General features: G+C 28.8%; 2 protein-coding genes and 1 pseudogene across 2 annotated transcripts; 2 read left to right on the plus strand and 1 right to left on the minus strand.

Annotated features, from left to right (window-relative positions):
• Positions 1–6,247: 6,247 nt before the first annotated feature.
• LOC122848963 lies at positions 6,248–7,144 on the plus strand (annotated as a pseudogene).
• A 1,289-nt stretch (positions 7,145–8,433) lies between these two features.
• Positions 8,434–10,499, minus strand: LOC122847753. The gene is made up of 6 exons (XM_044145607.1): positions 10,426–10,499; positions 10,186–10,322; positions 9,988–10,116; positions 9,783–9,899; positions 9,595–9,678; positions 8,434–9,521 (listed from the first exon to the last, which is right to left on the minus strand). Exons 1-6 carry the CDS (start codon positions 10,433–10,435, stop codon positions 8,778–8,780), a joined length of 1,221 nt encoding a protein of 406 aa, XP_044001542.1. The 5' UTR covers positions 10,436–10,499; the 3' UTR covers positions 8,434–8,777.
• A 1,956-nt stretch (positions 10,500–12,455) lies between these two features.
• Positions 12,456–18,598, plus strand: LOC122849044 (annexin A7-like). The gene is made up of 5 exons (XM_044147614.1): positions 12,456–12,540; positions 12,631–12,950; positions 16,720–17,929; positions 18,180–18,361; positions 18,464–18,598. The coding sequence occupies exons 1-5, from the start codon at positions 12,456–12,458 to the stop codon at positions 18,596–18,598; spliced, it is 1,932 nt and encodes a 643-aa protein (XP_044003549.1).
• Positions 18,599–23,224: the final 4,626 nt, after the last annotated feature.

A 23,224-nucleotide genomic window follows, 5' to 3' on the forward strand; every position in this document is an offset into this window, starting at 1 on the left:
GTAGTCGTAAGTTTTGTTTTGAAGGATTCATGAAGACTAGAGAACTCTAGTTCTAGTTCTCTAGTCTTCATGGGAGGATTTTTTCTTTACAAACAATCATTAAAATAATATAATTATTGTTAATTGATGTTGTTGATGAATGTTAAATGATTATTATGAATCTTTAATGGGAAATATTATTATTTATCACAGAACGCGGCGATTTTCCCGACTTGAAATTGACAAAAACTACTAGAGTCAAAAACAAATATATATTTCAAAATTCGAATTATATATATATTTGTAGAATTTTATGTTTAGAAGTTATAGTTTTTCTAACAAGTCATTCTATTTTCTAAGATATATAATGAACATAGAAATTAGAAATGTACTGCTCTTCTTATAAGGCACTAATTCTTTTAAAAACATTATCTATTAATCATTGTTTTACATAAAAAATAAATAATTTATTTATAATATTAATGGAATAATATTTACGACAATAATAAATTTTAGTTACAAGTAAATATTCAAATCATCACTTTGCAATACATAATCAAATCCAGATTAAAAGTTTTATATTTATTATTTAGTCAAAAATATTATTGATTAATTTATCAATTTTATATCATTTAATTTGGAATATTTTAATAATTTTTCAGTCAACGAAAATAGTATAAAACTCATAATTTGTATTTCACTATACATATAATTTATATTGAAGTATAAAAATTGTACTCTTACAAAAAAAGTTTTTGTTGATAATTTTTTCTATTGAACTTTTTTTTACAAAAATATTAACAATGTTAACAATATTAACATTCAAGTTTTTATGATTTAAAGTAAAATAGAAAACAAGTTATAATAATAATAATTATTATAATAATAGTCTTCTTTACAATGTCTTTGACTTGACAACGTATTTTGTATGTGTTTATTTTGAGAATACATAATGAAAAAATATTAAGCGTACGAATAAGAGAGAAAGATATATACGATAAATTTTGATTAATTTGGAGGATCAATCTATGCTTTTATTACTAACAACCAACCATTGAGATTTAATTATTGATTTATAAGTTTCGATGATTGACAGATTGGACATTTCTATGTGTAAAATTATACCATTTGTACGATTTTTAGTTGCCTGATCAGCACCAATAACCAAGTCCATTGTAATATTATCTATACCGTCGACATTAATCTTTTCAAGATCTGGGTTATTTTTTATAAATTGAATAATACCAGTATCAGTTAGATCCTGACAATATTCACAATCAAATTTTTTTAATCCTTTTAACCTGATAATGTAGTTGTCTGAAATAAAACAAAAGTCTACTCGTAGTACTTCTAAATTTTCCAACTTTGTTAAAGCAAGGAGACCTGTTTCCGTAAAATCACTGTTGACACCACCGATATTTAAACTTTTTAGGTTTTTAAAATTATTAGCTATAGCAATAACTGTATTATCTTTAAAATCTTCTGCATTATTCAAGCTTAGATGTTCAAGATATTGTAATTTTGATAACTCATTTAAAACAGATGGAGAAGAAAGTTCGTCACCATTAATATCTGTTGATAATATAGTGCAACCATCAAGTTCTAAACGTTTAAGTTTTTTACAATTGTTTGAAATTGCGATTATTGCTTCCTCACTGAGCTGACATCCATTATTCATCTCTAAACTTTCAAGATTTTCCAATTTTGTTAACTTTTTTACAACATTCGTTTCTATAATATTGCGTACAGGTTCCACGCACAAGTGTTTTAAATTTTTGCAATATTTAACAATTGTATCTGCTAAGTCAGGTGATACTTCATAACAAGATAAGCTAAGATATTCTAAATTTTTAAAGTTTTCCCATTTAGCCAAAGGAATTTCAGCAAGATCATAAAAGTCATTTGGAATATCAAGATGTTTTAGATTTTTGCATTTACAAAAAATAGTGTTGAGTACCTTTGTACAGTTTTTCTTGTTTTCATTATCTCCTTCAATGTCTATTTCAATATATTCCAAATTAACGAGTTTATCGAATAGAGGAAACTCTATGTATCTATCATCTATTTTAATGTTAAGATGAACAAGTGTTGTTGCTTCTGCTATTTCTCGTAGAATTAGCTCGTCTACGCAGAATCCACTTAAAGTCAGTTTTTGAAGATTTTTAAATTTTTTTAAAGTCTGAAAATAATAGAAATTTATTAAAATAATTTGTATTTATTTGATTGATAGTATTGTTTGTCACTGGTGATAAACAGCTAGTTGGTATTGAATAACAACTTACGCAAAGAACGGATCGTTCGCCGCACAACCAACTTTGATTAAGTACATGAATTTCATTAATTTCTTCTGGAAGACTATTTATTATTTCAAATAGATTAATTACTGTTTTTTTTGTCGTATACTTCAGTAAAATCTGAATGCATTTTAATTTATCCAACTGTGTAAATGCTCGGACAAAGTGATCAGCATTATCAATTAAGACATTATCATCAAATTTACATTCAAGACTTGTTAAATTTTTACAATGATCACCAATAAATGGCATGATCCTTGAATTGAAAATATCTGAGAGAGACAATTCGTTTAGATATTTACCACATCTTAATAATATTTTCTTAAGGTATGATTGTGTCAACAAACGGTTATCATAACAAAGTCCAATTGATGATTTACATTTGTATTCTTTAATGTCATACCAAGCAAGTTGACATGCCTCTTTCCATTTGATACAAACTAGAATAAAACGTATTAATTTAAAAAATTAATAATACAAACATTGATATTTTATTAACAAAAAAAAAAATTATTTTGATGATAATATACCTTTTTCCATTTCTATCCTTTCTGGTATTGGCAACAGCATAAAGATTTTTGCTAATGAGTCGTTATCCAGTGAATTGATGACAACTTTTTTTTTATTCTTGTCACCATCAAGAGATATTTGTTGGTCTCTCACAACGCATCTTCGTTTTGGCATTTTTTTATTATTGTCACCATCAGCAGAGATTTGTTGGTTTCTTGCAACACACTTTCTTTTTGGCCTCATTTTAATTGAATTCTAAAAAAAAATATATATTTAAAAATATTACAACTAGAATATTACAACTAGAATAATAAAATGAACAAAAACATGTACTAAAATGTAGATCAAATAATGATTGATGATTTACCAGTAATTACCAGTAAAGTTAACGCATCAATAAAATTATATTTAATGTCAAATAATATTAAATGTCATGCAACAATTGAAACACGTGTTTATTTTATAAATTTACTTAATTGTTAAAATTATAAATTTCTATTTACCTCAATTGATCCTTTGATTTATTTATTTTCAAATAAATGTATGAATTTAATGATGAATTTCAATTAGACAGTTTCGTACGTTTGACCGTTAATTTTGCTACTGTTATCCTTGATCATACAAGTCTGATATAAGGATTGATATTTGAATAATATATCACAATGTATCACAATATATCAGGTTATCTCAATTCACTTGTTATATCTATATATGTTTAATGTTTATGTATATATTTATTATTTTTTATATACCTATATAATTTCATATACCTATATAATTTCATATACCTATATAATTTCATATACCTTCATAATTTCATAACTATATAATTTCATATATTATATAATTTCTGTAATTTAAGGATTAATTCTATCAAAAAATAAGCGTGATCACACAGCTATGTAGATGTCTACGTTACCAGCATGGTTTTGATGACGGTATTATAGACTGTACTCTTGAGTTTTGTTTTTTATGAACAATTATTAAAATAATATAATTATTGTTAATTGATATTGTTGATGAATTATGAATGTTCAATAATTATTATAAATATTTAATGGGAAATATTATTATTTATTACGGAACACGGCCATTTTTCCTACTTGAAATTGACAAAAACTACTAGAGTCAAAAAAAAATATATCCTTCAAAATTCGAATTATATATTTGTTGAATTTTATGTTTAGAAGTTATAGTTGATTTTAAAAGTTTCTTTTGTCATTTTTATTTTTCTAATAAGTCATTTTATTTTCTAAAAAATATAATGAACATAGAAATGAATTATAAACACTAATATTGTTAGTAACTTTCTACTTATTGATCATTCTTTTAAATAAAAAAATTAAATATTTATTTATAACATTAATGGAATAATATTTACGACACCCTGGTGAAAATAATTTGGCGGATTATGTCATAATATGGCATAATTTGCCATATAATGACAGAAAAATTATGGCATAATATGGCATAATATGACATAATATGGCATAATATGACATAATCTGACATCTTCTGTCATTTTTGTTTCCCAGAATTTGTCGGAAAATGCCGGAATTTCTAAGGTTATTTGGACTTCCGACAAATTCTGACAAAATTTTATTGGCGGATTATGTCATATTATGACATAATCCGCCATTTTTTAATGTTAATTTATGGCGTTTTATGTCATAATTAACCAACTTTTTATGGCATATTATGTTATAATCTGCCAACTTTACATGGCTTATTATGCCATAATATGACATAATCTGACATCTTCTGTCATTTTTGTTTCTCAGAATTTGTCGGAAAATGCCGGAATTTCTAAGGTTATTTGGACTTCTGACAAATTCTGACAAGATTATTTGGCAGATTATGTCATATTATGTCATATTATGTCATATTATGACATAATCCGCCATTTTTTAATGTCAATTTATGGCATTCTACGGCATATTATGTCATAATCTGCCAATTTTTTATGGCATATTATGCCATAATATGACATAATCCGCCAACTTTTTATAGCACTTTATGGCACATTATGTCATAATATGGCATAATCCGCCGCAACTTTTTATGGCAATTTATGTCATATTATGTCATAACCTGCCAACTTTTTATGGCATATTATGCAATAATTTGACATACTTCGACATTTCGAAGGATTATGTCATATTATGACATAAAATCAGTTATTACCTAGAAATCAGTAAAACAAAAAAACAATATTTTTATTCTGTCTTTTATTTCTTTTCGATCTATTTATTATAACTGATACAAACTTGACCAAACATATTAAATCTATATTTTAATCATTTAAAGCCAATGATAAAATATCAAACAATCCCCTTGTATTTTTTTTCTGTGATTCCAGGGTTTTTTTTTTTTGTTCTATTTATGTATGTTTTAAACTTTAAAACCATTTAAACTAAATATAGGAAGCTTGTAAGCTGTGGTATATTTTCAAGCTTACATAACTTTGAGAAAAAAGTAACCAAAAAACGTAAACAAAATGTTCATAATGAGGTCACAGTTTTGATATAAGTATTCATATTGTAATGTCTCAACATGTTTTTTTTCATTTTCATATTTTTAAAGAATATGAATTCCAATTTTTCTAATCCATTTTTTATACTAAAGTAAACCCTGGTAGAAATATTTCTCCGCCGTTACTCCGGCTTTTTCCGGCTTTCTCCGGCATTACTCCGGCTTTCTCCGGCATTACTCCGTTTTTGGCCCATTTCCGGAGAAACTACTCCGGCATGAGGCTGGTGGCGGAGAAATTACTCCGGCATGAAATTGATGGCGGAGAAATTATTCCGGCATGAGGTTGATGGCGGAGAAATTACTCCGGCATGAGATTAGTGGTGGGAAAATTACTCCGGCATGGGATCGATGGTGGGGAAATTACTCCGGCATGAGATTGATGGCGGATAAATTTTTCCGGCATGGGATTGATGGCGGAGAAAATATTACAATTGTTATTAATAAATACTATTTTTGAGCAGACAAACTAGAAGTATTTTTCATCGGTTGAACATTTTTATAATATGACAATCTATTCTTTTGTGTTCTTTTGGTTCATGGAGAACCACATCCAACCCCGCACATACACATGCTTTATAAAAAAAAAAAATTGTCAAGTTCACTCACACATTTATAATCTAATCCTCGCCGAGTCGCCGGACGGCTGCCAGAAATACCACCTCTACTGCTCACCATCGCTACTCATATACATGTGTGCGCCACTGTAGCATAGCAGGCATAGCAGTGGAAGCAGTGGAAGCAACGTAGATTGTTTTTATTCATTATCTTGTTAAAAGAAAAAAGTTGTAGTGTTGTGCCCTAGTATATAAGGCAATGGAAAATCATATCAATAAACAAATAAAATAATAAAAAAAGCCATATTGTGCCCAGGGCTAATATTAAAACACTCAGAATAAATGAATTCTGCTTCTATAAATTTGTGGTTCAGCAAAATGGCAGCAGCCGACTCACCAACCGACGACAGTCTTTATCCAATTGCAGTTCTGATCGATGACTTATAAAATGAAAATTTACAAGTAAGTACAATAATTATTATTTTTCAAATATTACCAAAGTTTTTTATGTTTGAAAAAAAAAAAATAACTCGATCTTAGTCAGCAAGTGTTTGTAACAATGAGGTTATAACTGGAGCGGTTTTTTTTTGTATTAATTTCATCATATCAGTTGACTTAAAATTTGTTTAAAATGTAAATATGATGAACATTTTATTTTATTACAATTAATGAATATATTTTTATTTTATAGCTGCGATTAAATTCAATCAAAAAACTTTCAACGATTGCCTTGGCACTTTGTGCTGAACATACTCGTTGTGAGTTGATACATTTTGTTCCATTGGTACAACGTTTGGCATCTGGTGATTGGTTTACGTCAAGAACATCGACATGTGGTTTAATAAGTGTATCTTATCCACGTGTAAGTACAGCAACATCAGCTGAATCAAGAAATCATTTTTGTAATTTATGTCAAGATGATACACTAATGGGGCGACATTCAGCATCATCAAAATTGGGAGAATTTGCGAAAGTTGTTGAAATTGAGTATTTAAAATCTGATTCAATTCTAATGTTTGTTATACTTGCACGAGATGAACAAGATTCTGTTCGTTTATTAGCTGTTGATGCATGTGTTAGTATATTGCAACATTATTACAACGAGAAGATGTTGAACAACGTGTTATGCCAAAATTACGTCAATGTGCTGCTGATTTATCATGGCGTGTACATTATATGATTGATGATGAATTTATAGATCTTGGAAAAGCCGTTAATTATAAACGTACCACATTCCGAAAATATAATTTTAGTTTTTCTGAGTCACAAATGTGATGGTTAGTTTAAATAAATATATTTGATAAAATTGATGAACATATAACATTTCTACATTGTTTTTTAGTAATCTCATGCCGAATTAATTACTCCGGCATTAATGTTATGCCGGAGTAATTATTCTGGCATAAGATGAATGCTGAAGAAAATGCTTCGGCATAAAACTAGTGGCGGACTAATTTTTCCGACATTACTTTCATGCCGGAGTATTTACTCCGCCATCAATCTCATGGCGGAGTAATTTTTCCGCCGTCAATCTCATGTCGGAATAATTTTGTCGGCATGAAGTTAATGTCGGAAAAATGAATCCACCACTAGTTTTATGCCGGAGTTTTTTCTCCTTCACAGATCTAATGCCGGAATAATTTCTCCTTCACTGATCCCATGCCAGAATAATTTCTCCGGCACGAATCCTATGCCGGGATAATTCCTCCGCAATCAATCCCATGCCGAAATAATTCCTCCGCCATCAATCCCATGCCGGAACAATTTCTACGGCATGAACCTCATGCCGGAATAATTTCTCCGCCATCAATTCCATGCCGGAGTAATTTTTCCGCCATCAACTTCATGCCGGAATAATTTCTCCGCCATCAACCTCATGCCGGAATAATTTCTCCGCCATCAACCTCATGCCGGAATAATTTCTCCGCCATAAATTTCATGCCGGAGTAATTTTTCCGCCATCAACTTCATGCCGGAATAATTTCTCCGCCATCAACCTCATGCCGGAATAATTTCTCCGCCATAAATTTCATGCCGGAGTAATTTTTCCGCCATCAACTTCATGCCGGAATAATTTCTCCGCCATCAACCTCATGCCGGAATAATTTCTCCGCCATCAATTTCATGCCGGAGTAATTTTTCCGCCATCAACTTCATGCCGGAATAATTTCTCCGGCATCAACTTCATGCCGGAATAATTTCTCCGGCACGAATCTCATGCCGGAGTAATTTCTCCGCCATCAATTCCATGCCGGAGTAATTTTTCCGCCATCAACGTCATGCCGGAATAATTTCTCCGCCATCAATTTCATGCCGGAGTAATTTCTCCGGAAATGGGCCAAAAACGGAGAAATGCCGGAGTAATGCCGGAGTAATGCCGGAGTAATGCCGGAATAATGCCGGAGTAATGCCGGAGTAATATTTCCACCAGGGAATATCAAAAAAATTATCTTAAAGTCACATATATAAAATTTTTCTAGCTTCTATTATATGGTCTATTCTTTGGATATCATTTTCAAAATACCATTTAATAACTTTATTAGTCAATTATGACCATGAACTTACATGTAAATTGCAACTAATATCTTAGTAACACTTTTTTTTTGCAATGACAATAAAAAGCACGAATTTATTTAACTCTTTTTCCCTTTTTTAAACGCATTCTTTTTTAATAATAAAGTTAAATATAAATAATTTCAAAAATTTTATATTATGACCGGTCACTCCTCATAGAAATGTTAGACGCCAGCGAATATTTTATGAGTCATAACAACCATAACATGAATGTTTGAAGAAAAAAAAATATATATGTAAATTATACCGTAGAAATTCTTAGTAAAAAACAATAAGAAGTACAATATTTTAGAGTCGTTTAATCTACCGGCGTTATACTTCTAGTTTATGCTCATTATTTTTGTGTAATTTTTTTTTGAGCACCATTTTTTGCACGACTCAAATAATCATTTACTTTGTTTAGTTCTTCACCAACAGCATCGCTGCTCATTTTACGGTTATTAATCATCCAATTGTTGAAACATTTTATCAATGCACCTTTTCGATCTTCTTCATAGAGTGTTACTCCAGCCTTAGTGTTTTTTTGAATTCTTGATGTACGAACAGCTAACTCTTCGGGAGACCATAACATATTTGCTACAGTCATAACGTAAAGACTAGGCTTTTGAAGTAGTTGAGCACTATCAAATACACATGTTTTTACTTTTTGGCCATATCCAATGTAGTAAAATTCACGATTCAATACGGATAAAAATTCAGGCTCAGTTTTTACTTGTTTCAATTTATATTTGTTACTCTCCTTGTCATTTTTTTGAATTTCTTCAGCAAATATTTTTTCACTTTTAATGTGCAATTTGGGGTCTCTTTGAGATGTGTTGACAAAACTAAATTTTGGAATTGAGTCTTCGTCTTCATTTAACGGGTCATTTTCAATCGCCATATCATTTATTTCTTCATCACTGTATTTGTTTATTTCATCAACACAGAAATAATTTTCTTTATCACCATAATCTCGATAGTCGTCAGAGTCTTCTTCAGTTTTTTCTTTTGTCGATGAAAAACTTGAGTCATCATCGTCTCTTACATTAACAGAATCTATTTCCATTAGTTCTCGAAAACTTTTTTTATTGGCTGACGTCTGAAATAAAATCAAATACAATTTTTAATCAAGTATTGATTATTAATTTAGTACGGGAAGGTTTATTTGTTACCTTTAAATTCGATGATTTTTTTCTATTTGCACCAGTCAGTTGATCACCAGCATTATCGGGTTCGCTTGAAGTATTCTTCTTTTGCTTAATAGGTATAAAAACATAAAACAATAATATAATAGTTATATCATCACAATATATAAAATTAAAACCTGTAATTTTAATATGCTATGACCTAGGTTACCAACCTTTTGTGCTCTCAATGCAACATCAACAGTATGCTTTGTTACGGGTGTTTGAACATGCTTTCCACCTTTGTATTTTGATATATTCTTTGGATCTCTTATGTCACGGCAACACAGTTTCTGTAACTCAAAAAATTTTAACAATTATGTATTGTCGAAAACAATGAATATATTGCCAATGTAATGAAGAATAAGCCAAAAATTTTACTTTTGTTTTACTAGAAATTTCAGAACTATCTAGATCTTCATCTGTTGAATGGCCATTGTCTTTCAAATATTCTTTAATAATTGAAGAATCATGGTTTTCCAGAACAGTTTCACCAAGTCGTTTTTTATTCTGAAAATATATTGTTTTATGTTATTAGTAAACTCTATGCAAGTATTAAAAAAAAATTATGGAACGGACCTTTTTCTGGTGTTTTATTATTTTCTTATTATCGTCATTATCCATATCATCAATAGTTTTATTCATAAGACTTGAATTTAACTTTGGGACTCGTTGGCGTTTTGAAGTAGTAGCGAGGTCCAATGTTTTTTTGTCTCCTATAAAAGATTTGTAAGTATATGACCAAAGGTCCAAGCATATTTAACTGCAGTCATATTTTTTGGCGTTCCAACTTATTAAAATGAATTAATTTATACTTACTACCCAGCATGAGCACTTGGCAATTGATTTTTTTTTCTCCCAATTTAAGAACATACACTTTTTTTTTACGTAATTCAGCATTTTTTTGGTTATATTCAGTCTCATCAAATTTTTCCAATCGAAATATTTCAACTGTTTGATAATTTTGAGTTTTTGGAATATAAACCCGTGCCCAACCATTTGTAGCTTCGCGATCACTACCAGACATTTTTAATAAAATTTTTGGATTTTTAGTTTCTTAACGTTCAATTATTGGATATTAATTATCATAAAACTAAAACAGAAGCCGTGCTAATATATAAACATGGCTGCCTACAGCTGCCTAGCAACTCAAGTGGCGTCCAAGTGGCATCTACAGAAAACGAAAAGTGATACATGTTAGCTGTGTTCGATGGGTCGTTTCGGCTCAGTTCCGTCTCACTTATGGCGCTTTTGTCGTACGGTCAATTAGAGAATTACGGGTAATGGAAAAACCAGCTATAGTCCTCCTTCTTGAGTGTAACAAAAAAATGGTGATGTGAATAATTGTCGATATTACTTTAATTTTATCTATTAATTAAAACATGCCTAAAACGTTGTATAAGAGATATTTACACACTAATTCAGTTGAAGAAGTTCCACGATCAACAAAATTTTATCTGCAACGAAAGAAAAAGTCTTTGCAACAAATTCAGCAGGTAGGAACAAGGTTATAAATTCTATGATATTATTTCAGTAAATGGTTTTTTTTGCTACAAAATAGAATACAACTATTTTCTCTTTTTTCATACAAAAGTAAATATTATTTAAAAAAATCTTTGACATTTTGTATATTAGAAGTTGATACAATATCTTAATTTTAAACTTTGTTGATGATATACAGAGTCAGTTGGAATCAGTTAACGTTGGTCGGGAATATGAAGAGGAAAATCACCTAGCTCATTCTACGTCTAATTATGGACAGTATGCGAATTCCAATTTTTTTCCTAAAAATTTGAATACATGTGATGCTATTGATATACATGATAGAGGGTGTGGAGAGTGTTTTTTTGAAGAACAAGTAAGTTAAACTTCAGAAAGATCCTGCATATAACTATTGTTTTTTTATTCAAAATAATAATATATTTGAATTCATTATTTAAAAATATTAATAGATAAATTTCAAAACTCGAACTATTTTACAGCATGAAATTTATTCGAATGAAAATCTACCAGACACCAATTATGATGATACGCCAGAAGATGAAGTAAGTATAGGGTTTTCAAAATTTTGTTGAGTATTTTTGTGGCTTGTATTGTTAATTAAAAGAAATGAAATTTGTAGTGTAGAACTGCACCTTCAAATATACAAGACACCAATGCGAGCAATGACGTGTATTGCGGCAGTGACGATAACGATTTTAATTTGGATAATGAAAAGTATGTGGAGGATGGAATGGATTACAACTCAAATTGTACTTCACAAGATGATGTAAGTATAACGGTTTTTAATTTTTCTTCTTCATATATTTATGTTAATCAGTCGATATTTTAATTACTAGGTATATCATGATTGTAGTGGACCACATGAAGATGAAGAAGAAAACACTCATAATTCATTTGCGTCCAACACATGCACTGATGATGAAAGTTTTTCAATCTTGAATAAAAAACTATGCTCGTGCACTTCTGCTTCTGTTGCTGATGCTTTAATTATATGCATGGCTTTAGGTATTCGATACTCACTACCATGGATTGCTATCGTCAGTTTTATGAAATCAATCAATACACTATTTAATCGCGATGTTATCCCAGCTTCAAAGTATTTTTTATTTAAACATTTTCCCTGTGACATAGATCGCATAAAATATCATTTTTATTGTTCAAATAATGATTGCAAGCAGTACTTAGGCCTAAAGATAGGGAATTCTACGTGTCCCAGTTGTAATACCCAGTGTAATAGTCAATCAGCTTCTTTTTTCGCAGAACTAGATATAGAATCGCAAATAAGAAATCTTCTAAAAGTTCCAGAAGTACAAAAAAATTTGAATTATAAAAATGAACGAGAAAAAATGAATATTAGTTCTTATGAGGATATTCAGGATGGAAAAGCTTATAAAAAATTAGCAACAGCTGGGATGCCTCTCGAGGACGAACGTAATTTATCTTTTATTTTCAATACAGATGGTTGTAATTCGGCTAAATATTCGAAAACGACAGTATGGCCAATTTATATAATGTTAACAGACTTACCTCCTAAACTTCGTGCAAAATACATGTTGCTTGTAGGATTGTGGTCAGATATAAAAAAACCAGACATGAATAGTTTCTTTAAATTTTTTGTTCATCAATTTAATCAGCTATCTACTGCTGGTATGAAAATATACAATTATGGTCGGGAATTTATAATTAAAGCTGTTGTACTTCTTGGTACTGCTGATTCTCCAGCTCGATCAGATTTACTCGGAATGAAAAGGTATAATGCTCGTTATGGATGCATGTACTGCGAAGATCCAACTAAGCGTGTTGGTCGTGTTCGTAAATATGTTATTTCTCGTAAGGTTCCAGTAAAGCGATCTAATTATAAGTTAAAACGATTAATGTATCAAGCTTATAAGAAGAAAACTGTGCTTCGCGGAGTCACTCGGCCATCGTGTCTGATAAACTTAAAGTATTTCGATTTGCCAAAATGCCTGCCCATTGATTATTTACACGCTGTTTTATTAGGAGTTGTGCGCCGAATTTTAGCGAATCAAATTAAATCTTGCAAGTCACCTTTTTACATTGGAAATTCAGTTGATGAATTAAACTCGCGACTAATGTCCATTCAGCCACCGAAAATTATCACAAGAACTCCCAGAGATCTTAATACAATGAAACTTTGGCGGGCAAACGAATTCAGATCATGGCTTTTATTTTATTCATTGCCATGCCTAGAAACAATTTTGCCAAAAAAATATCTGCGTCATTTTGCTTTACTTGTTTACTCTATAAATATTTTACTTCAAAAATCTATCAGTCAAGATGAATTGAAAAAAGCAAAGCATGCGCTTATAAAATTTGTTGTAGGGGTGCAGAGCTTATACGGAGAATGTGAAATGACATCTAATGTTCATATGCTTCTTCATCTATGTGATGGAGTAGAAAACTGGGGTCCACTTTGGACGAATAATACTTTTTCGTTTGAAAATCAAAACAGATTATTATTAGAAATGATTCAAGGTCCATCCCGAATTGTCCCACAAGTAGTACGTCGTATTTTGATGTATCAGTCGCTACCAAGATTCGCTAGTCTGTATCCTATTCAACATAACACACAGAAATTATGCAATGATATATTTCATACCGAGTTGGCTTTTTTTAAATCTTACGAAAAATTTGTTTTGATTGGATCTGGAAAAGATTATTGTTTAAGCGAGAAAGAAATTTTAGCGTATAAAACTACCACTGCACAATGTTTGTCATATGAAAAAATTATTTGTAATAGCATAAGGTTTACTACTTGTTCTTATTCTTTGAATAAAAAAATCAATGATTCTATAGTAGAATTAAAAGATGGGACTATTGGAAGGATTTCAAAAATTTGCGAATTTCGAGACAAAAATTTTAAGAATGTTGTAATATTTGTAAATACTTTCAAAATTGATAAAAAACCGTTCATGACTGTTGACAACTTCAAAATTGATCATATTAAGAGATGTATAATTGAAGAACAAAAATTGTTAGCAATATCTCCGGAACAGCTGCTCAAAACTTGTATACTTATGAAATTTGAGAAAAACCAAATGTACATATCTCAAATTCCGTTTGGCTGTTTCCATGACTAAAAATAAGACTATTATCATATTATTATTAGTATTATTGTAGTTATTCATCATTGATATAACCAGTAATAAAAAAAAATTGAATCATATCTAAATGAATGTAAGACGTCTTTTATCCGTAAATTCCGTTTACTATAGCTGCCTGTATGTATATCAGAAATCTACCTTCAAAACTAGTTGACATAGCTGTTGATTATGAGCATATGTTTCATAAATTTTTGCCATATTCTGTAATGTTCTGACATAATTTTTAGATGCCAGAATATGGCATTTTCTGGCAAATAGATTTTGTCGGAATATGGCAAAATATGGCATATTCTGGCATAATTTTTAGATGCCAGAATATGGCATTTTCTGGCGAATAAGTTTTGTCGGAATATGGCAAAATATGGCATATTCTGGCATAATTTTTAGATGCCAGTATATGGCATTTTCTGGCAAATAGATTTTGTCGGAATATGGCAAAATATGGCATATTCTGACATAATTTTTAGATGCCAGAATATGGCATTTTCTGGCAAATAGACTTTGTCGGAATATGGTAGAATATGGCATATTGTGACATAATTTTTAGATGCCAGAATATGGCATTTTCTGGCGAATAAGTTTTGTCGGAATATGGCAAAATATGGCATATTCTGACATAATTTTTAGATGCCAGAATATGGCATTTTCTGGCAAATAGATTTTGTCGGAATATGGCAGAATATGGCATATTCTGGCATAATTTTTAGATGCCAGAATATGGCATTTTCTGGCAAATAGATTTTGTCGGAATATGGCAGAATATGGCATATTCTGTCATATTCTGACAGAATTTTCAGATGCCAGAGTATGCCATTTTCTGGCAAATGAATTTTTGTCGGAATATGGCATATTATGTCATATTATGTCAGATTATGTCATATTATGCCATATTATGACATAATCCGCCAAATTATTTTCACCAGGGCAATAATAAATTTTAGTTACAAGTAATAAATATTTAATTCATCACTTTGCAATACATATTCAAATCCAGATTAAAAGGTTAATATTTATTATTTAGTCAAAAATATTATTGATTAATTTATCAATTTTATATCATTTAATTTGAAATATTTTAATAATTTTTCAGTCAACGAGAATAGTATAAAACTCATAATTTGAATTTTACTACACACAATTTATATTGAAGTATTAAAATTGTACTCATACAAAAAAAAAAAAGTTAATTTGTTTATAATTTTTATCATTTAAATGACTTGTACACGTCATTACACGTTTAAATCCATTGATAACATGTCCTTGACTTGGTAACGTATTTTGTATATGTTTTTAAGAATACATTATGGAAGAATATTAAGCGTATATAAATAAGAGAGAAAGATAATATGTGATAAATTTAAATTAGTTTGAAGGATAATAATCTATGTTCTAACAACCAGCCATTGAGATTTAATTATTGACTTAGAAGCTTCAATTATTGAAAAATTATCTATCATTATTTGTAAAATGATACCATTCGTACGATTTTTAGTTGCCTGATCAGCACCAATAACCAAGTCAATTGTAATATTATCTATATCGTAGGCATAAATCTTTTCAAGATCTGGGTTATTTTTTATAAATTGAATAATACCAGTATCAGTAATGATGATATCAGTTTGATTTTTATTATTTTTAAATAAATGTATTAAATTAATGATGAATTTTAATTAGACAATTTTGTACGTTTGACCGTTAATTTTGCTATTGTTGTGCTTGATAACCTTGATAATATCAAGTTGATATCTACATAATATCAACACTGAAATATAATAAAACTAGAAGCCGAACCACGTGTCACGGAGAGAGAAACTCAATGGATGTCCTGTTGTCCTTGTCGGTACAGTCACGTCAACTAAAATTTGATGAGGCTACTGAAACTGTAACTTTTATACCGTGAATAGTACTAGTTAGTTTTGACGTTGACTGTACAAGATTTAATGTACGCATGCGTGAGTAAAAGGAAAAGCCATCCAATATATTGCTATTTCTAGCAACACTCCATGCATTGGCTGAGGCGCAGTCTATGCTATCTTCTCCCATCGACTCAATTCGCAATTGCATTTCATTGGTCCACGTTGTTAGTATTATAGTAGAACCTTAGACGTGTAAAACAGCCATTCGACCACCTCACGAGACTGCAACTGGAAATAGCCATAACTAGAAAACGTAGAAAACTCTTAAACAAGTCGACAAGTGTTTATAGCTCCCTTAATTTAAACACATAAAAGTTTTAACTTATAAATATTTATTGGAGAAATTTGATTAATTATACATCAATATGAACGCATACGAATACGGACAAGTAAGATTTCGTTAAATGAAAATATCTATTCTTTTAATTTTACATAATTTCTATAAAACAAAAAATTTATATGTTTAAAAAAAAATATAGAATTTGATAATAGATTTTCACATATTTTTAATGTTTTAGAGAATAATGTTGAGTAAATTTTATTTCATTTTTTTAAATTGTTTGTTACAGGCACCACGAAGGCCACCACCAAGTCAAAATCCATCGGGCTTGACATGTCCATTTGCTAATCAATCTATGGAAGATATGCCAATGCCGATGCCCATGCCCATGATGATGCCGATGCCAACTCATCCTAATCAGCCAGGGATATATCCATATTTAACAACACCATATCCCGCTCAATCAACACCGTATCCAAACAACTCACCTACACATTCAAGTCAACCACTACAATCTAGTGATTGCAGTCAAGCAATTTCACAAACACCTCAACAAGCACATCCACCTCGGACATCTCAGACTTCTGATCAGGAACATTGTAGTGCTGTACCAAAACCAATAGCACAAATATCACCAATCGATCCAATTTATACAGTACAACCAACAGCACCACCAGTAAGTCCACAATCAAACAGTGAATACAATTATGCTCCACCAAACAATTACCATACACCAGCATCTTCTCATCAAGTTACTCCATTAATAACAAACACACAATTTGATGATAAATTAACACCAACTGTTGTACATGATTCAAATTTCGATGCTTCTAAAGATGCTGAAGTTTTACGGAAAGCAATGAAAGGATTTGAAACAGACAAGAAAGCAATTATTTCAATATTGAGTAATCGCAATAACAAACACAGACAAAATATTAAAAATAGTCTTGCAACACTACATGGAAGAGATATAATAAATGAACTAAGGTCTAAGCTGAGTGGTAGATTTAAGGATTTAATTGTTGCAATGATGACACCAATTATTGATTATTATGTCAAAGAAATTCATGACAGCATTTCGGGAATTGGTACCGATAAAGATGTACTTATTATCATTCTTTGCACATTAAGTAATCAAGATATTCACCAAATATGTGCCAGCTATAAAAACAAATATGGCAAATCGTTGGAGAGTGATATACGTAGTAATATATCAGGCCATTTAAAGACATTATTGGTGTTGATGTGTGATGGACAACGTGATGAAAGTAAAGAAACTGATACAAAAAATGCAAAATCTGATGCAAAAAGACTTCACAGTGCTGTCAGTTGTCACTTGGGAACAAATGAGTTTGATTTGAACTTTATTTTTGCTCAACGAAATGTACACCAATTGAGATTAATTTTTCTAGAATACTCTAAACTGTATGGTCATGATATATCAACTGCGATTGATCATGAATTTTCTGGGAATATCGAAAAGGCCCTTCTCACAATTGGTAAGAACTATTACGTCATTTTTTAAAATATTTTTTTTATTTTTTATTGTTATAATCTTTTATTAGTGATAAAAACTATAAGTATTTCTAAACCCGTTATTTTCTTATTTTTTTTCGAAAACTTTTATCCTTGTTTAGTCATTGATAATATGAGAATAAACAGAATTATTTCATTACTATATCATAATTATGATCATGTTAATTTGAATTTTGATGATAATAATAATATCATTTTTCTTTATGATTTCAGTGAAATGGGTCAAAAATAGTGCTTTGTATTTTGCTGAGCAATTAAATGACTCGATGTCTGAAATAGAAACAAAAGATCAGAAATTAATTTTTATCTGTGTTACACGTTCCGAAGTTGACATGGGAGATATTAAAGAAGCCTTTTATCAAAAATATGAAAAAACTCTCGAAAAACGCATTTCAGTAAGTTGCTATTTACTAATTTAAAAAAAAAACAATTATGATGCATCATTGCACTATTAGTAATTGTGTTATTAAATTTTTATTCTATTTGTTTGATTACAGAAGGATACATCTGGTGATTATGAAAAATGTCTCATAGAGCTCATAAGCTTGAACCCTAGAAATTATTATCCATATTATTATTGGATCGCAATATTTTTAATAACATGCTCATTTCTCATCGAGCTCATCAGCTAAACAGTTGAAATTATTAAATATATTTACTAAAATCAATATATGATATGATTTTATTAAATTTATTTATTTCTATTTCTGTATATAAAACGCAAATAAATAAATATTAATTTTGTAATTTAAAAAAATTTGTTTAAAATACTGGTTATAGATGATAAAATTTTTTTTATTTTTTGTGTTTGCGCTTGGTGATGAAAGTACTATCGTTCGATAGTTCACCTGGACTCAATTGGCATTTTATAAAAGTAAATGAGTTAAACCTGTAAAATATATAATGAGTCAAAATTATTAATGACTCTCGTCTTATTTCTTTTGATCAATACTTGTTATTTTCAGTTATTGATATTGACCTTGAATTTTTCAATTTTTTAAGTATTAAATTGGAGAACTTTATTGATACAAGCACCCACAAACGTGTATACACATGGTGCTATATCAATATCCAACAAGTTCCAAAAAAAATTCAATTCATTGGGATATCATATTTTAGTTTATTTCAAGTTGAAAATAATATTTTATTAGGAATTTAGAGATTAGGATTTTATTTCACCAGCTTTATCGAGTCAAGTTTCATTCGATATTTTTCATTTGAGTATTGTCTGTTGCTACTTCAAATCCAATAATGCAGTATCAAATATCCTATTGAAATTTAATTTTTATGGCTGCCAACATTAATTTTGTCATTACAAAATATATTGTTGAATCATAGTTTAGTTGTAATTACTTGCAGTGTCATCAAGTTATCAAACATTTATAGTAAACATTTTTCTCAAGATATAAAAAGTTTCAAAAAGCTCATTTTAATGACACACTTGATACACAATAATTTCATATACATATGTATATGATTTATAATAAACTATGTAGCTGTGAAAAAGAAATAATCACAAATAATTTTGTTCTTGAAATAATTGTAATCATCTTGATTATAATATATCAATTATAATTTATTTTTATATAAAATAATTCAGTTTATATATGTATATTTTTGAGCAGATAACGCAAGTGGCTAATTCACCATATAATTCCATAAAGAAAACATGTTTAATTAGTTGCAACTAATTAATGGAACAAATAAATTGAAATATTTAAATTCTAATATCAAAATAATTGACTTAGTTAGTGACGTAGTGAAGACGTAGTTAGTGAATTTAAAAACCTAATAAAATTATTAATAATATATTATTGTAAATTATAATCAATAAAACTAAATAATTTAAAAATTCAAATTTAAATATTAAAATAATTATTGACACACGGGTGAAGAAATGTTCACTGTCTAAAAAGAAAATAATAACTATATAATTAGTCAATTTAGAATTATAGGAAAATTATGAATAATAAACTATTGTAAATACAGTAGAATAAACATATTTTACAAACCATAAACAAATTAAAAGTTTATTCTTCGATTGAAGAAATTTATAAAAAGCTTGAGTAAACTATTAAACTTGTAAGTAAGTAGAAGAAGCTGTCTTAAAAAATACGTCAAGTTAAGAAAAAAAAAAAAAACAGAGTGTAACACAATGTCATTTTTTGATATACAATTTTTCATTTTCAAGATAACAAGTGTTTGGAGACCAGAATTTAATTCTAACTGGAAAGTTATTTTCTACAATATATATTCAATAATATTCATGGCTTCATATAGTTTATATACAATGTCACTTTTATTATTTTTATTTATAAATGATTGGGATATTTTTATTTTATCAAAAAATATTTTTTCTGTATTAATAGTTTTTTTTATTCTACTTCATATTGTTAATGTGAAAAGAAAGAAAAAAAAAATCATTGAAATATCTGAAATTATTAAAAAAAGACCATTTTTACCGGAAAATTTTGACGAAAAAATTATTGTATCTAAATACGAAACAATCAACAGGTATAAATCAATGAATGTCTATTACCTGTGTGTAAAAATATTGTGATAATCTCTTTTTTAATAAATTGAATAATATTGTAATCATAAATTTCAGGAAACTATTTAAATATGGAATATTCTTGATGATTGGTTTAATTTTTTCTTTCATTGGGAGAGTAATTGAAGCTGATTTTCCAGTTTTTCCATATTACATATGGGTGCCATATGATTTATCAAATCCATATTATTATTGGACAACATTAATTATCATAACATGCTCATGTCTTATTGGTGCTGTAATTGGAATGCAATTTGCATCGTTCTTTTCTTCAGCTACATTTATCATTCGATCACAAGTTGGCTTACTAATATATAGATTTAATAAATCAATGAAAATTATTGAAGAAAAAATTAATAACAATCAAAATAACATTGAGTTGAAAATACTTGAAGAAAAATTAATCTCTGATTTTGTGGATAATCATTTGGAAGTTTTAAAATTGTCAGAGATGATCAATGATATTTTTTCAATTGATATTTTAATAATTTATTCTGCATCTACAATATTAATTTGTACACATTCATATGTCTTATCAAAACTACCAATATTATCCAAAGATTTTTTGAATACTGTATCTTTTTGTGTTGCGGTAATATATGGAATTACAATTATATGTTCTAGATCAAATGGCATATCGATCGCAGTATTTATTTTTTACATATTATATAATTTATAACTTATGAATAATAAACTTTGATTGAATTATTAATAAAAATTATTCTTTCAGTTTGAAAAATTATACAATGAAGTGTTATCAACAAACTGGACAATTTTAAATGATAAAACAAAAAAAAGTTTGATGATTGTTATGATAAAAACACAAAAACCGTTTACATTTACAATGGGTAAAATTGTTCGACCAGATAGAGAATCATTAAAAAACGTAAGTCAATAATAACATATAATATAATTAAATATATTTTTTATATTATCTATTCTTATATGAAATAATTCAGTATATTTTAATGGACAGATAGCACAGGTGGCTTATTCACTATATAATTTAATGAGAACACGCAGCTAATCAACTAAATTTTAACATAAAATATATAAAGTTATTAATGCTCGAATATAATCATAAGAAAAAAAACAAACAATGAGGGTTGTAATTATTGAATGTAAAATTATAAATAATAAATTGTAAACATTGTAGGATAAATATAATTTATAAAGCATAAACTCATAAATTTATCTATAGAATTCATCAAAATATTATTTAAAAATTCATAAAGTTGAAAAAAAAATGTTATAAATTTTTGTTCTTTCAAAATAACAAGTGTATTTGGAAACCAGAATTTAGTTGTTCATAAAAATAATTTTAATTTGATAAAGTGTATTAATATCACTTTTATTACTTATATTTATAAATAATTGGAATACATGTATTTTGTCAACTAATATAAAGATGCTGAAGTTTGGAACAAACGAAAAAACAATCATGTCAGTATTGAGTAATCACAATAACCATCACAGACAAGATATTAATATTGCAAGTTTTAAAACACTATATGCAAAAGATTCAATAAATGTTCTTAAATTTGTGCTTAGTCGTAGATTCGAAGATTTAATTATTGCAATTGCAATCCTTCTACAAAAAAATATATATCCTGGATATACACCAATCGGATATATCTTCGAGCTAATTCTTGAGAAAATATCATTAGCGCACTTGTGGATATATATCCCAGTGGCATATATCCAGGATATATTTTTTTGTGGAGGAATAATGAGAATGCCGCGAAAATACATTTTTCATGTGACCGTTATAACCACACTGTTAATTGGTAAAATTCTCGCGATTAAATGTACCCAGTAACGTTCAGCGATCACTTGACTTTCAAAAACTATAAAACATCGATCTTTATACTTTTTTGAATATATTATTATTGAATTATAATTTTTGAAGTGATTTAAATAATTTTTTGTTTTTATATCTGTGGTCCAAACTTTTGTTGGTAATTTTATATCATATTTAAATACATGATTTTTATCATTTTTCAAAAATTTTTATCCTTCTTTTGTCATTGACAAAAATATAACAACAGAATTATGTTATTGCTGCTATTATTATTTTTAAATTAACCAGAGTAAAAATTTTTTTTCTTCAATTTCTCCGTGATTACTCCGGATTCCTTCTATGTAACTCCGAATTTCTCTTTAGTGACTCCGAATTCCTTCCAAAATGACTTATGCGCATAATGCGGAGAAATATGCGGGAAAACTTCTACCAATTTTCTCAGAAATTGCTGACAAGGAAAAATTTTTGCAGCCGTTTCTCCGAAAAAAACTTGGATGAAGAAATGTTCGAAAAAATTTCTCCAATGACCAATCCAAGAATATTTCTATTAACATTTCTCCCCGTTAGTCTTCTTCAGAGAAAAATTTTGTCATTCAACAAAATGCATTCAAAACGAACAATATTGATGAATATTTTTTATTAATGTCATTGCGGTTGGTATTATGCAAGTACCATCGTTCTATAGTTCACCTGGACTCATTTGGCATTCTTTAAAATTAAATGAGTCAAACCTGTGAAATATAATCAACGACTTTTATCTCCTTTCTTATTATCAATACTTTTTATTTTAATTATTGACATTGAGTTTGAATTTTTTACATTGTCATCATTTTATTAAACACAAGATTTACAAGACCTATTTCAATAAGTCAATAACACATTTTTTACAATTACTGTGTAAAATAA

Source organism: Aphidius gifuensis, linkage group LG1 (genome assembly GCF_014905175.1).
Source record: "Aphidius gifuensis isolate YNYX2018 linkage group LG1, ASM1490517v1, whole genome shotgun sequence".
In the NCBI taxonomy this organism is placed as follows: domain Eukaryota; kingdom Metazoa; phylum Arthropoda; class Insecta; order Hymenoptera; family Braconidae; genus Aphidius; species Aphidius gifuensis.

Bases quoted from the DNA above. Each gene is read 5' to 3' on its own strand.
- LOC122847753 (XM_044145607.1), bottom strand. The intron at 9,679-9,782 runs GTTGGTAACCTA...ATACCTATTAAG, and splicing joins TTGCATTGAGAGCACAAAAG to CAAAAGAAGAATACTTCAAG. The intron at 9,522-9,594 runs GTAACAAATAAA...ATTTTATTTCAG, and splicing joins AAAAATCATCGAATTTAAAG to ACGTCAGCCAATAAAAAAAG.
- LOC122849044 (XM_044147614.1), top strand. From the start codon at position 12,456: ATGAATATTAGTTCTTATGAGGATATTCAGGATGGAAAAGCTTATAAA. The intron at 12,541-12,630 runs GTAATTTATCTT...TAATGTTAACAG, and splicing joins GATGCCTCTCGAGGACGAAC to ACTTACCTCCTAAACTTCGT. The intron at 17,930-18,179 runs GTAAGAACTATT...TTATGATTTCAG, and splicing joins AAAGGCCCTTCTCACAATTG to TGAAATGGGTCAAAAATAGT.